The sequence below is a fragment of the Sorex fumeus genome, unplaced genomic scaffold (assembly GCF_029834395.1).
Source record: "Sorex fumeus unplaced genomic scaffold, SorFum_2.1 ptg000165l, whole genome shotgun sequence".
Classification (NCBI taxonomy): Eukaryota; Metazoa; Chordata; class Mammalia; order Eulipotyphla; family Soricidae; genus Sorex; species Sorex fumeus.
In genome coordinates this window covers 2,847,835-2,862,500 of record NW_026606222.1, presented here as the reverse complement: position 1 = coordinate 2,862,500, position 14,666 = coordinate 2,847,835, and the positions used below count along the sequence as shown (strand labels likewise).

At 64.3% G+C, this 14,666-nt stretch overlaps 2 protein-coding genes across 3 annotated transcripts in view; one reads left to right on the top strand and one right to left on the bottom strand.

Moving 5' to 3' along the window:
* The window catches only part of PMM2 (phosphomannomutase 2), an 8,407-nt gene extending 5,068 nt beyond the window's left edge, over window positions 1–3,339 (top strand). The window contains exons 2-8 of the mRNA XM_056107424.1: window positions 266–377; window positions 1,051–1,127; window positions 1,556–1,647; window positions 1,797–1,896; window positions 1,977–2,052; window positions 2,598–2,713; window positions 3,149–3,339. Coding sequence (XP_055963399.1) covers window positions 266–377; window positions 1,051–1,127; window positions 1,556–1,647; window positions 1,797–1,896; window positions 1,977–2,052; window positions 2,598–2,713; window positions 3,149–3,247 — 672 coding nt within the window. The 3' untranslated portion in view covers window positions 3,248–3,339. The remainder of the gene's footprint in view (window positions 1–265; window positions 378–1,050; window positions 1,128–1,555; window positions 1,648–1,796; window positions 1,897–1,976; window positions 2,053–2,597; window positions 2,714–3,148) is intronic.
* CARHSP1 (calcium regulated heat stable protein 1) overlaps window positions 1–14,666 on the bottom strand; it is a 124,668-nt gene that overhangs the window by 108,322 nt on the left and 1,680 nt on the right. Inside the window, exons 2-4 of one of the 2 annotated variants that reach the window (XM_056107428.1) lie at window positions 8,553–8,714; window positions 7,949–8,071; window positions 6,126–6,327 (exon numbers count right to left, since the gene is read on the bottom strand). In XM_056107428.1, the coding sequence (XP_055963403.1) occupies window positions 6,165–6,327; window positions 7,949–8,071; window positions 8,553–8,707 (441 nt within the window). In that variant the 5' untranslated portion in view covers window positions 8,708–8,714 and the 3' untranslated portion in view covers window positions 6,126–6,164. Of the gene's footprint in view, window positions 1–6,062; window positions 6,328–7,948; window positions 8,072–8,552; window positions 8,715–14,666 lie in introns of those variants that run through there. The other variant, XM_056107427.1, reaches the window with a different exon arrangement.

Here is a 14,666-nt window from a genome sequence, read left to right as displayed (position 1 = left end):
GGCGGTGCTCCGGGGATCCTCCGGAGTGCTGGGGGTCGGCCACATGCAAGGCCAGCGCTCTGGCCACTGGGCAGCCTCTCTGGCCCCTGCCGTGCTGTCTCTTCTTGTGGCGGTGATGTGCGCCCATCACAGCGCAGGCCCTGGGCTCTGGCCACCCTCGGGGCCCAGCGGGCTTAGAGTGGAGTGAGGGCCGAATTGCGTCTTGCCATTTCTCCTCCGGGTTTCCTCGGGGCTCATCACCCCCGTTCTCTTTCTTCAAATGTAGAGAATCACCAAGGAAATGGAAGACTTCCTGCAGACCCTGAGGCAGAAGGTCAAAATCGGAGTCGTAGGCGGGTCGGACTTTGAGAAGATGCAGGAGCAGCTGGGGAACGACGGTGAGGCTGGACTGTGACCCCGCGGGGGCGATGACGCGCTTCCGGGAGGGGGGCGGGGAGGCTCCGTCTCTGCCTGCTGTTCAGGGGGCTGTGTCGCCCTCCTGGCCTTCCAGCCTGGGTTCAGGCGCGGTGGGGTGCCAGGATCAGCCCTGCTGGGCCTCGCGCCCTCCCCGGGCTCAGTAGCCCCCCACTGCCCAGCCTGGGGACAAGGATGTGTCTTCACGGCCTCACTGTGCCTTTCAGGTGGGGGGTTTCAAGGGGCGCGGGCCCTTCTGGATGCAAGGAGCGTGGCATGCAAGGCAAGCACCCTCCCTGCTGTACTGTCACTCCAGTTCCCAAAAAAGAAGTTTTATTTTTTGCTTTTTGAGTCACGCCCAGTGACGCACAGGGGTTACTCCTGGCTCTGCACTCAGAAGTTACTCCTGGCGGTGCTCAGGGGACCATATGGGATGCTGGGAATCGAACCCGGGTCGGCCGCGTGCAAGGCAAACGCCCTCCCCGCTGGGCTGTCCCTCCAGCCCCCAAAAAAGAATTTTTGAAAAAAGAATTAACCCGCCCCTCCTGGCTCTGTTCTCCACTCCTGCCCGGTGCTTCGTGCTGGGATTCGTGTTAAGCGTCAAGGAACTGAACCCAGGCTTGACCTCACTGGACTCTGCTTTTGTGTGGGTCGTAGTGGTGGAGAAATACGATTACGTGTTCCCGGAAAACGGCCTGGTCGCGTACAAAGATGGGAAGCTCCTGGGGAAACAGGTAGGTCGAAAACCTCAGAGCTGCTCCCCAAGTGGTTCCGAGCGGGGTGAGCGGTTGCCCCCAACCCTGGCGGCCTGAATGACGACCCACGTGACAGTCCCTGGCCCCAGCTAGTCGGCCAGGCCGGAGACACGTGACGTGCGGCAGGGCAGGCTGCCCCCTGCGTGGAGCCCCTGCGGCTGTCCTTAAGACCACTTCTGTCCCCGAACCCGGGCAGCTGAGAGGGGCCAGGCGTCTCCTCTTGGTGCCTGCGGACGCTTCAGTGGAGTAAATGGCCTGCCAGGAAGCGTCTGAACGATCACAAACCCGCCAGAGGTCGCCGCGCAGAAGAGAGGGGGGAGGTGGCTGCCCGGGGTCCCCGGGTGGACGGCCTGGGCCGCCTGCGGCCGCGGTCCCCAACAGCGTCGCTCCCGTGCCGCTTCCTCTAGAACATTCAGAGTCACCTGGGCGAGGCCCTGATCCAAGACCTCATCAACTACTGCCTGAGCTACATCGCGAGAATCAAGCTCCCGAAGAAGAGGTGGGTCTGGGGCGTAGGAGCTTAAGGCCCGCAGCGCTGAGCGGAGGCATCGGCCGCCGACCGAGGGCCGGGACCGCGGTGGGGCCCCGCCTGGGTCGGGAGCGGCCGAGGCGGCGTGGAAGGGCTCAGCGCGGCCCCGCCGCCCCCAGGGGCACCTTCATCGAGTTCCGCAGCGGGATGCTGAACGTGTCCCCGATCGGGAGGAGCTGCAGCCAGGAGGAGCGCCTCGAGTTCGTGGAGCTGGACAAGGCGAGTCCCCAGAACGGCGGGGCAGAGGCCGCGGGGCTGCCGGGCACTGGCGCTGACGGTTGGGTCCCCGTTCTCCTCAGAAAGAAAACATCAGACAGAAGTTTGTGACGGAGCTGCGGAGAGAGTTCGCCGGGAAGGGAGTGACCTTTTCCATAGGTAGGGGTGGGGGAGGGGAGGCTGAATGCGGGTCCCCAAGGCTCCCGGTCAGGCTCAGAGCAGCTGGACTTGCTTTTTCTGGGCTTAGGGGAGGGTAAGAAGGCGGCTTTGGGTTTTTTCCTCGCACTTTTTTTTTTCTTTCCTTTGTGGGTTACGCCCGGCAATGCACAGGGGTTCCTCCTGGCTCTGCACTCAGGAATTACTCCTGGCGGTGCTCAGGGGACCATATGGGATGCTGGCGATAGAACCTGGGTTGGCTGCATGCAAGGCAAACACCCTCCTTGCTGTGCTATCACTCCAGCCCCTTTGCTCACTCTTGAACCCAGGACAGTCCGGCCCTGCCCGCTGAGCCGCATCTCCGGCCCCCCTCCCCTCCCCCCTCCTGCCTGCCACGTCTGGGCGGTGGGAGCCTTGGGGGGTGGGCAGGGGCTCTCCAGGGCTAGGTGGCCCGCCCTGCAGACACTGGAGCGGCCCTTGGCGGGTGCCTGTCACCAACCTCCCCGTCACCTGCGGCTCCTGCGTGTCTCCTTCCCCGCGTGTGGCAGGCGGCCAGATCAGCATCGACGTCTTTCCCGAGGGCTGGGACAAGCGTTACTGTCTGGGCCACGTGCAGGAGGACGGCTTCCAGACCGTCTACTTCTTCGGAGACAAGACCATGCCCGTGAGTGCCCATGTTGGGGAGGACGCGCGACAGGCGGTCATGCGGTTCTGCAGTGGGGGCAGCAGTAGTGGCCACCCACAGGAGGGGGGAAGGGGGGAACACGGCACCTCTCCTGGGTGGGGTCGCTCCCCCCCCCAGTTCCTGGGAGGCCTCGGGGCTCAGGGGACCGGGACCCGCGGGGGCAGCACCGCTCGGACAGGGGGACCCCAAGGGGAAGGTCTGGACAGGCTCATGGCAGATGGTGCTGTTTCACCTCAGGCCCAGCCCCGCTGTGTACTGTGGGGTGGCCCAGGCCATTACCTGGGGCCACAGTGGACGCTGGCCTGCAGCGTGGCCCTTGGTGTCCCTGCCTCTGGCGCTGGCCGGGAGGGGCCCAGCGCAGGGAAGGGTGGGCTGCAGGCTGGGGGCCGGCCGGCTGACTCTCTGCCTCTGCAGGGCGGCAACGACTACGAGATCTTCTCGGACCCCCGGACGCTGGGCTACACGGTGTCGGCGCCCGAGGACACGCGCAGGATCTGCGAGGGGCTCTTCTGAGGACCCCACCCGCACCGCACTTTGGACCTCAGCAGGGCTGGGGACCCCCGGGGCCCCTGGGAGCAGGACCAGGGGCCCCAGACAACGGTTGAGTGCCCGCGGGCAGCGGCGAGTGGGCTGCCCCACTGAGCCCTGCGGCGGGTGCCATGACTGCACATTAAAGGCCTTGGGTCACTTTCCAGCCTCGTGGCGGCTGCTTTGGGCGTCCCGTGGCCCCGTCCCCCACTGACCCGAGCCCTCGGGTGGCACCGTCTGCTGCAGAATCGGGGTGTGGTGCTCAGGGCTCCCTGCCCAGCTCTCAGCCCTCCTCGCCCCATGACAGCAGGACGCCAGGCCCCGCCATGTTAAGTGTCAGAGGCACTGGGGAGTCCGGGACACGGGGCCACGGCCAAGCCAGGGTCCCAGCCCAGGTGCCACGCACGCGTGGTCCCCCACACCCTGCCTGGGGTGGCCCAGAAACTTTGTTTTTTTTTCTACTTGGTTTTTGGGCTCACCCCTGGGGATGCTCAGGGGTTACTCCTGGTTCTGTATTCGGACATTGCTGGGGATGTGGGGGGATCCTATGGAATATCAGGGCTCAAACCGGGTTGGCTATGTGCAGGGCCAGCATCCTACCTGTATACTATCCCTCCGGCCCCTCAGAAACTATCATTTTTGTTTGGGGGCACCCCTGGGGCCTTTCGGGGCTCAGGGGGACCACATGAAGCTGGTCGATCCAGGTCGGACACCGGCGAGGCAAGTGTCCTCCCTGCTGTCCTCTCCCTCCCCCAGAAATGTCCTGGCAGCCGCCCCACCCCCCTGCACGGACGGACGGGAACTGGACTTGGCTCAAGGTCACTCGGCCTTCCAAGGTCCCGGGAGGGCCAAGGACAGAGGCTGCTGGCCGGAAGCCGAGCACTGGAAGGTGCCTCTGGCCAGGGAGGGGCGCAGAGCCCAGCCGGCCCCAGGAGCAGATGCTGGAAGTGGGGGGGCCTGGAACCCCACCCAGAGCTGGACCCCGACGCACCCCCACCCACACACAGACGCGCCTCCCCCACCCGCACGGATGCGGCTGTTTTTTCCTGACCCGCCCTGCGAAGATCAAGGCTGCAGGCTGGGATCCCAACAGCCATCACCCACCCCCGGGGGGCCACCCCCCCACTTCCCCTCTCCGGAAGTGTGGGGTCAGGCAGGGAGGGGCACCTCCAGCCAGCCCCCTGCACCGCTAGGCCAGGGCCCCTGGGGGGGGCCACCTCCCCCATGTCCAGGCCCCACTCGTCAGGTACCTGCCCGCTGACACTCAACTAGGGAAGCGGGGTGCCAGACCCCCTGACCCTCGCCACCCGGGCCGGAGTCTAAATGCCCCAGGAAGCGGCATATTTTGTGTTGCCCACCTCTGGCTTTCCCAGGACCCAAGAGGAGGAACAGGGCAGGGGTGACGGGTGTGTCACCATCCCCGGACAGGCCACCAGGAGCATGGACCCACTGGGACCAGCTGCGGGAAACGCGGCTCCTGGCCCCTCCCCTCCCGGCTGCCCCAACATCCTGCGCCTTTCTGAGCACTCGCCGGAAAGGTTGCGGGTCCTCGGGGGACACAGGAAAGCCCGAACAAAGGCCTCGGCCGGCCGGGAGCTTACTGGACCCAGACCCATACTAGCGGGAGAGCTGGGGTGCATCTGCCCCCCAGGGAAATGTGGGAGGGGGCTAGGAGGAGCCCCAGGCCACAGGAGAAGCCAGGCACGCTGGAGGGGTGGGGCAGGCCAGCCTGGTGACCCCAGGACCTCACGCCAGTGCAGGACCAACAGCTGCCTGCCGGCTCCCTCCCACACTCCAACCCCCGACACGCGCACGCGGGCCACCAGCTGGACCCCCCAGTCCAGAGTGGACACTGTCGGGGCCCCGCCCAACTTGGACCCAGAGCTAGGTCCCCGCTTCCCCGCACTGACGGCCAACCTGGACCCGCAAGGCCTGTGCCCAGAACACGGCTCAGGCCAGAGCCCAGAACTCTGCCAAGGCCGGACCCTGCGGCCACCTGGGGGAGGCTCTAAGTGTTCACTCCCGGCTTCTGGACACACAGTGTCCCTTCCCACACCCCCAAACAAGGCTGCGTCTGGGAGCAAGACAGTTAAGGTGCTGGCCTGGCACACAGCTCACCCCTGGCCCTGGGTCCATGGGGCCCTGAGCCCTGCCAGGAGTTATCCCCGAGCACAGAGCCAGAAGTCAGCCCTGAGCACCGCTGGGTGTCCCCAACGGCCCCCGCAAAAGAAAAGTAAAAGAAATTCTCCCCCAGGCTTCAGGTTTGGCCTGGCTGAGAAGTGGGCGGCCGCCTCTTTTCCTGGGGTTTGGGTGTCTTGTGTCTGCGTTTTGCAGCCCTGGGGTGGGACCAGGGGACACACACAAGGTGGGCGGGGCAGTGCCCGGTGTGGTACCCGGCCCCTGAGGGTCCCAGGATGGCGTTTATTTTGGTTTTGGTTTTGGAATCGCAGTTGGTGGTGCTCACAGCTCCGTGCTCAGGGTGCAGAGTGGGAACCCCAACCCTGGGGTAGGGGACACGGTGCCCTCAAACCACCCCTGTTCACAGAGGAAAGCGTGTTCTTGGGAAAGGCGGCCGCAGCCTGGGCCGAGACCTCAGAGTGGTGTCCGGTCAGCACCAAGCTGGACCAACGGGCCACGGCCGTGGGGGCAGCACACCCGCCCCGGCGGCCACTTAGCCAGCAGCCGCGCCTCTTTTCAGATGCTTTTAATGCTTTCCAGATGGTGAGCTGGCCACACAGTGCTGGCCGGGGGCAGCGCGCCCGCCCCCACGCCCCCTCCTCCCGGGCCAACCGCGAGGGGCCCTGCGCCCCCTCCGGGGAGCCCCATCTCCCGCAGCAGAATGTCCCCTCCGGTCTGGCCCCACCGCCTCGGCCCCCAGAGTCTCCCGGGCCCCCGGCGTCCCTTAGGAGCTGACCACGTGCCCTGACCAGGTCTCGTGCTTCGTGCCGGGGGCCAGGTGGGTGATGACCACCTCCACGGCCTGCAGCTTCTCGTTCTTGGGCGGGATGGAGCACATCTTGTACGTGACCTCGTCGCCTTCCACGGGGACGTACTCCCCCTCCACGCTGCAGGTGAAGGAACACACTCTCAGGGGTGGGGGGCGCCCGGCCCCCCTGCCCCCCACCCCCCCAGCACTGAATTCAGGAGCCCCCGCCCACCCCACACGTCGTATGTGGGTGATGGGCAAGGGGGCTGGTGGGGAGAAGACATGGGGAGGCTGGGGTTCAGTCTTCAGCCCTGCCAGGGGTGACCCCCTCTCAACAAAGGGAGTGGGGGAGGGCGTGCATCAGCCCACAGAAGGCCTGGGGGTGGGGCTCCCGGCACGCCCGCCTCGGCCCTCCCTGGGTCCCTGGAGGCCTCCGGAAATGTCCTGCGCTCAGAACTCATTCCAGGAAGACTCGCTCCCCAAGGGCCGCCCAGGGAGGACCCACCCGGAAGTCCTGGTTTCCCAGCTCCCTGGGCCCCATCCTGCTGACGGCCCTTCTCAAAGCCCCCTTGAGAACACCCCAGGAAAGCCCCCCTCAGGCCCAGCCCGGGGCAGCCAGCTCCTCCAGAATTGGTTTATTATGGTGGTTTAAGAAATGCATCACGGCTCGAGCGACAGCACGGCAGGGAGGGCGTTTGCCTTGCACATGGCCGACCCGGGTTCCAGCCCCAGCATCCCGTAGGGTCCCCCAAGCACCACCAGAGGTAATTCCTGAGTGCAGAGCCAGGAGGAACCCCTGTGCATCGCTGGATGTGGCCCAAAAAGAAAAAGAAAAAAAACAAAAACAGAAAGAAATGCATCAGGGCTGGAGCGATACAACAGCGGGAGGGCGTTTGCCTTGCACCTGGCCGACCCGGGTTCGATTCCCAGCATCCCACAGGGTCCCCTGAGCACCGCCAGGAGTAACTCCTGAGTGCAGAGCCAGGAGGAACCCCTGTGCATACCGGGTGTGACCCAAAAGAGAAAAAAAAAAAAAAGAAAAATGCATTGTGGGCCAGGAAGGTGGCTCAAAGGGTGACCCCCAGGTTCAATCCCAGCACCCTAAAAGCAGATGCCACCAGAATGGCTTTCCGCTCTGCTCTCAGCGCCCAGGAGGCAGCGTGCCCCACTGTCCTCTGGAGCGCCACCCCGCCGAGGACACGCCAGCTGTCCCTTCGAACCCTACAGATCCCCTCTGGGACATGGCCAGGAAAGGTGGGTGCACAGCCCAACACCCCCGCCCATTCTCTTGCCTCCTGGCGGCTTAGGGGCACCCAGCTAAGATCAGACAGGCAAGACTGCTGGGGTCAGGTGGGCAGAAAAAGGGGCCACTGGGCACTGGCCTTGCACGCAGCCGACCCAGGTTCTGTTCCCGTCATCAACAGTTCTCTGAGCCCATCAGGAGGGATCCCTGAGCACTGAGCCAGGAGTCAGGCCTGAGCACCGCTGGGTGTGGGCTCCGCACACAAACCAACATGCGTAAATACATCAATACAACCCCCGAGCCCCAAAAGGGGGCTGCCCCCGTTTCCCGCAGCACATTCCGTCTCGCGAGACTGTCCCCACGGCGGACGGCAGGGCCAACACGGGGGGAGCACTTGCGAGAGACGCTGGGGGCAAACGTGGGTACGAAGAACGGACAGACAGCTCAGTGCGCAGGGCGAGAGGGAGGGTCCCTATCCCCCAGGCCCCCCGCCCCGGCCCCGGCCGCGCTCACTCACTCCGAGATGTGCAGGAAGATGTCGGGGCCGCCGTCCGCCGGCGTGATGAAGCCGTGCCCTTTGGAGCGGCAGAAACACTTGCAGACGCCTTTGTACACGGGGCCCTGTGACGCCCGCACGGTGCTGGGGGTGGGGGGGTGAGAGAGTGAGGGGCAGGACTCTGCACACCCTCCTGCCACCGCCTCGGGCCTCCCTCCCGAGACCCTCCCACGACGGCCAGCCGGACGGCTGCTCCGGGCTCTGGGCCAAGAGAGACAACGGCTAAAAGCAGGGCCACCTCGGGGCTGGAGCGACAGCACAGCGGGGAGGGCGTTTGCCCTGCGTGAGGCCAACCTGGGTTCAATTCCCAGCATCCACAGGGTCCCCCGAGCATCGCCAGGAGCGACCCCTGAGCGGCGCTAAGCGTCACTGAGTATGACCCGCCCCCCACAAAAACAAAGCAGCTTCACCTTGTGTTCTCTGCAGGGGTGAGGCCTCCCATACCCCCCCCTCTGGCAGCGGAGATGGCCAGGGGCTCCAGAGAGGCCCCAGCAGGACCCAGCCCCACTGCCCACACCGGCCTTCCCCGTCCACCCCCTGGGCAGCCCCCCGAGTGGAGACTCACGCCGAGAAGGTCCTCGTCCGCCGCGTGGGCAGTGGGCTGGGCACCACGTTGCCCCGAAGCGGGGAAGGGGAGCGGTCACGAGCCCGCTGGGGGCCCAGCAGCCCCGACGGCGGGTGGGCTGGGGGCTGCGCTGGCGGAGGTGGCTCAGATGACATGGCTGACCTGCGGGGACACGGGCACTCAGGGCAGCATCCTGGGGCCGGTCCCCACCAAGACCTGCGGTGAATGCGTGGAGGGGGGAGGCGGGGGGGGGAACACCTCACACTGGAGGCCGTCGGTGCTCCCCGCGGTCAAGGGGGTACCTGGCTCCTGCTCTGTGCTGGCAAGAGTGACCCCCGACACGCGCTGGACAGTGGGCCAGCCCTGGCGGGATGATGCGGGGCAGGGGCGGGGGCCTTGCCCTGAGCATCGCCAAGAGCAAGACGGGGCAGCAGGTGCCACCAGGAGCCAGCAGCCTTGGGGAGGAAGGAGACCCCCGAGCTCTGCATCAAATGAGGTGAAGCTCAGCGACCCCCCCCCAGCACCCGACAGGGCGACAAGTCGGTGAGTGGGCAGCTGAGCCCACACAGACGTCACCCCGGGTGTTCTGGAAGGTTCCCCGCCGCTCACCCAGCTGTGGAGGCGTGGGATGCCGCTGAGACATGCCAACACGGGCGGGGGAGCAGATGGCTCTCAGGGCCCGACTGTGCCTGACCCGGGTGCGAGGCCAGGCTGCCCAAGGGTGGCCGGGTGCATCACCAGAGGAGCCCCTGGTGCCCTGAGCACTGCCCAAGAAGTTCAAAGTCATGAGCACCCCACGGCGGCCCCAGTCTGCCATCCTGGGGCCCCGCCCTGACCCCCTCAATCCCAGCACGCGGCCCCAGGACGAATGTCCCCCCAGTACCGCCCCAGCTCCCCACAGGCCCCCTCAGCCTGGCCGTCGGGGGGTGCGGTCACCGCCACCCCCCAGCCCTCATTCAGCGACAGCCGCGGGGCCAGGGAGGACACGCCGGGGAGGCCCCACCTCATAAAGGCCCCTGGAGCTCGGCGTGGGGGCCAGGGCTCTGGCATGGCCCACAGAGCACAGGACACAGAGTTCTAGAATGTTCCAGCACCGGAAGTTCTGGTAAGGGGGGCCGGCCCCGCCCAGCCCCCCAGACCCACTCGCCTTCCTCCCTCCCCCAAGCCAGCGACCGGTTCCCCAAGTCTCAGTCAGACACGCAGCCCCCTGATCGCAGGCAGGGCCGTCCTGCACGTGGGGCCAGGCCAGGGGCCAGCTCTGGGCCAGAGTGGACAGGTAAACAGGCATGAGCTGGGGCCGGAAGGATAGAACAGCAGGGAAGGCGTTTGCCTTACACGTGGCTGACCTGGGTTCAATCCCCGGCAAGAGTGATTCCTGAGTGCAGAGCCAGGAGGAACCCCCGAGCACTGCCAGGTGTGACCCAAAAAGCAAAAAAAAAAAAAAAAACCAAAACCAGATACGAGCTCCTCATCTGTCACCCGAGGGCCGCCAACACAGGACATAAAACCCCTAAAATACTTCCAGGGTCCACGCGGGGAGGGCCCAGATGGTCGAGAGGCACCCTGAAAACAAGGGTGGCGAACACTGCGCGCGGGTCCCAAGCCCCCACCTGGACAAGCAACGAAGCACGGCCAGGAGGAGTCGGGAAGACAAGACGAAATTCATGAAAACTCCAGAAAGGGGGGCGGGGGTTAGGGAGAGGAGGGGGCTCCGAGGCCCGGGGGGGGGGGGTCGCTGAGCTCCAGGAACCCCCGTTTCGGTACTGGCTCTTGGCTCCGCCGGGAGTGCTCCCCAGCCCAGGGTGAGGGAAACTCAGACACTTCCCGGTAGGGGGAAGTCTGCACGAGGACCCTGGGGGAGGGGGTGGGCAGGCGAAGGGCCGGGGCCAGGTGGGCATGTGCATGTATGTACATGTTTGTATGTGCATGTGTGTGTCTGCGTGTGCATGTAGGCACATTTGTGTGTGCATTCTTGTGTGTGCACGTGTGTGTGTGTACAAGTGTCTGTGTTTGCGTGTGCACCTTTGTGTGTGTGCATGTTTGTGTACGTGTGCTGCTTGTGTGCGCACCTTTGTACACGTGTCCGTGTTTGCGTGTGCATGTGTGCAGTGTACGCCGTCGTACGTACGTGCGTGCATGTTTGTGTGCGTGTGTGCTGGCCCGCGCTGAGGATAAGGGAGAGGTGGAAGGTGATGAGGGGGTGAGGTGAGAGGCGGGAGCAGGGCTGGAGGAATGAGGTGGGGGGAGGGGAGAAGCGGGCAGAGGCTGGGGACTGTTGTCGCCGTCGCCGCGCACATGCGCCCTGGTCCTCCTGCCCACTGGCCGTCCACCCAGCCGTCCCTGGGCTCCTGGCCCGCCTGCTCATGGGGGGTTCCGAAGCAGCTCCAAGGGAGGTCCCTGGAGCCCCTGACAGACCCCCGCCCTGCCGTGTCCAGCAAGGCTGCAAGGGGCACAGCTCCGGACAGTCCAGGACATGGACGGAGGTGGACACGTGACCTCCTTTTCCCTGAAGCTGCTTTCTCCATGCCTCAGAGGACTCAGCCCAACTGCCAGCTGCGTCATTCTCCACCGAAGCGGGGGGAAACTGAGGCAGGGAGTGCCTGAGAAGGGAGGGGGAGGCCAGGGGCCATCTGTGCTGGAGCAGCTGGGGCAGGTCTGGCCCAGCGCCAGCACCGGCTCCACCCCACAGAGAGGCGAGGGCAGGGTGGGGGGGTCAAAGTGCAGCTGTAAGAAGGGGGGGCGGGGCGGCCCTGGGAGCCCTGCCGGGCAGTTGGGCATCTGCAGCGTCCAGGAGAGGCCTGCAAGACTCCCCATCCGCAGCCACCAGAGTGGGGGGCTCAGGGGAGGGCGGACGCTGAGGGAAGCAGGTCTGGGCTGCTGTGCTGGGTGTGCATGTGTGTGGACATATGGGCATGTGTGTGGCTCCATGTGTCGGAGCATGCACGTGCATGTGTGTATGGTGCCACGTGTCACGGCACGCACGTGTGTACGGTTCCCTGTGTCACAGAACGCACAAGCGTGTATGGTTCCATGTGTCAGCATACATGTGTGTGTGTGGTCCATGCATGTCATAGCATGCACACACGCATCTGGTTCCATGTGTCACAGCATGCGTACACGTGTGTGGCTCCATGTGTTGCAGCATGGACATGCACGTGTGGCTCCATGTGTATCCTCACAGCATGCACACATGTGGCTTCATGTGCGCACCACATGATGAACACACGTGTATGGATGTGTGTGACAGCATGTATACACGTGTGCACACATGGCTGGGGGCTCCCCAGGTGCCTCCACTGGGGGTACAGAGCGCACCCCCCCACACTGGCAATGGCTCCTGCGGGTGGGCTGCCACCCCCTGGGCCACTAGTGGTGCCTGAGCCCCAGGGCACAGGGCGTGTGGAGCCTGGGGCCTCTCGGGTCCCCCAGCAGAGGTGGTGGCCTGGGGGCTCCGGGGGCTGATCCCTCCCGAGAGGTGAGTCTCCCGGGCCAGACACCCACAGCAGTCGAAGGACACGGACGCCCCTCCCAGCCTAGCCGGGCCCTCGGGATGGACGCAGAGGCCCTGCCCGCTGCAGCCTGCAGTTTCCTGGCCACAGAGGGGGCGGTCAGCTGAGGCCAGACAGCAGCCCAGAGCGGGGGACAGGGGTCCAGAGAGCCCAGGACTCAGGGCCCGAGGGGCCCGAGAGAGACAGTGGAGAGGGGAGGGCACTTGTCTTGCGTTTGGGGATGGGCTCGATCCCCACATCCCATAGGGTCCCAGGAGCACTGCCAGGAGTGGTTTCCTGAGCACAGAGCCAGGAGGAACCCCTGGTATGACCCGCTCACGACCACCACCACCGAAAGTTTCAGAGCCATTGTCTGTGTCAGTCGCAGACTCGGAGGGGTGTGGGGAGGGAGAAGTCAGGGGAAAAACAGCTACGGAAGGGGGCGGAGAACGGGGAAGGCAGGCAGGGGTCGGGGTCAGATGGGAGACGGGGAGAGACAGCAGAGACAAGGCCGAGCGGGTGAGGACGGAACGGGGAGGCGGCTGTGGGCGGCTGGGAAGGGGCGAGGGCGGGAGGCGGCAAGGGGGCCTGGTCCCTCATCCTCTGGCCACAGCCCTGGGGACAAACATCAGTAAGAAGCCGAGTCCCGCCTGGGGCGCACGGCCCAAAGCCCCTCCCCCGCCACCTGGGCCCGGCCCTGCTAGAAGAGACGGACACGGGGCAGCGCCCCTGGACACAGCCCACGCCCGGCCCTGGCCGGCCCCTCCCAGCTGTCCTGGGGAAGCCGGGGCTGGTTCCTCACTTGAAGGCGGGCCTGCACCTCCGGCCTGTCACATTCCCCAGTGGGGAGCGAGGGGGACAACAGGCGGCAGCCCCTGGGGTAAGGCCTGGCTTCCACACACACACACACACACACACACACACACACACACACACACACACCCTGGGATGGGATAGTAACTCAGCACGCGCACACACACACACACACACACACACACACACACACCCCTGGGATGGGACAGTAACTCAGCACACACACACACACACACACACACCTGCGATGGGACAGTAACTCAGCATACACACACACACCACACACACATACACACACACACCACACACACACCTGCGATGGGACAGTAACTCAGCACACACACACACACACACCTGTGATGGGACAGTAACTCAGCACACACACACACACACACACACCCTGGGATGGGACAGTAACTCAGCACACACACACACACACACACACACACACACACACACACCCTGGGATGGGACAGTAACAACACACACACACACACCACACACACATACACACACACACACCACACACACACCTGCGATGGGACAGTAACTCAGCACACACACACACCCTTGCAATGGGACAGTAACTCAACACACACATACACACACACACAAAAACCTGCAATGGGAAAGTAACTCAGCGCATGCACGCACGCACACACACACCCCTGGGATGGGATAGTAACTCAGCACACACACACACACACCTGTGATGGGACAGTAACTCAGCACACACACACACACACACACACCCTGGGATGGGACAGTAACTCAACACACACACACACACACACACAGCACACACCTGCGATGGGACAGTAACAGCACATACACACACACACCACACACACATACACACACACCACACACACACCTGCGATGGGACAGTAACTCAGCACACACACACACACCACACACACATACACACACACACCACACACACACCTGCGATGGGACAGTAACTCAGCACACACACACACACACACACACACACCCTGCGATGGGACAGTAACTCAGCACACACACACACACACACACACCCTGGGATGGGACAGTAACTCAACACACACACACACATACACATACACACACACACACACCACACACACCTGCGATAGGACAGTAACTCAGCACACACACACGCATGCACACACACACCCTTGCGATGGGACAGTAACTCAACACACACATACACACACACACACAAAAACCTGCAATGGGAAAGTAACTCAGTGCATGCACGCACACACACACCCCTGGGATGGGATAGTAATTCAGCACACACACACACACACATACACACACACCACACACACACCTGCGATGGGACAGTAACTCAGCACACACACACGCATGCACACACACACCCTTGCGATGGGACAGTAACTCAACACACACATACACACACACACAAAAAAACCTGCAATGGGAAAGTAACTCAGCGCATGCACGCACACACACGCCCCTGGGATGGGACAGTAACTCAGCACACACACACACACACACATACACACACACACACCCCTGGGATGGGACAGTAACTCAGCACACACACGCCCCTGGGATGGGACAGTAACTCAGAGCTGGCAGTGTAGACGCTACACTCTGACGGATCCAGATCCCCAGAACCCAGCCGGGCCTCTGGCAAACCCCTCCCCTTCCTGCCACTGTCAGCGGGACAGAAACCAGAGTCGGGGGCCAGGACAAAGAGAACCGGGTCTCCGGGCCTGGGCCGATTCCGGGGGGCACTTCCCTTCCCCGCGGGGGGCTCCGGGAAGAGAGAGGCGGGGGCACCGCACCCCAGAAGTGGGAA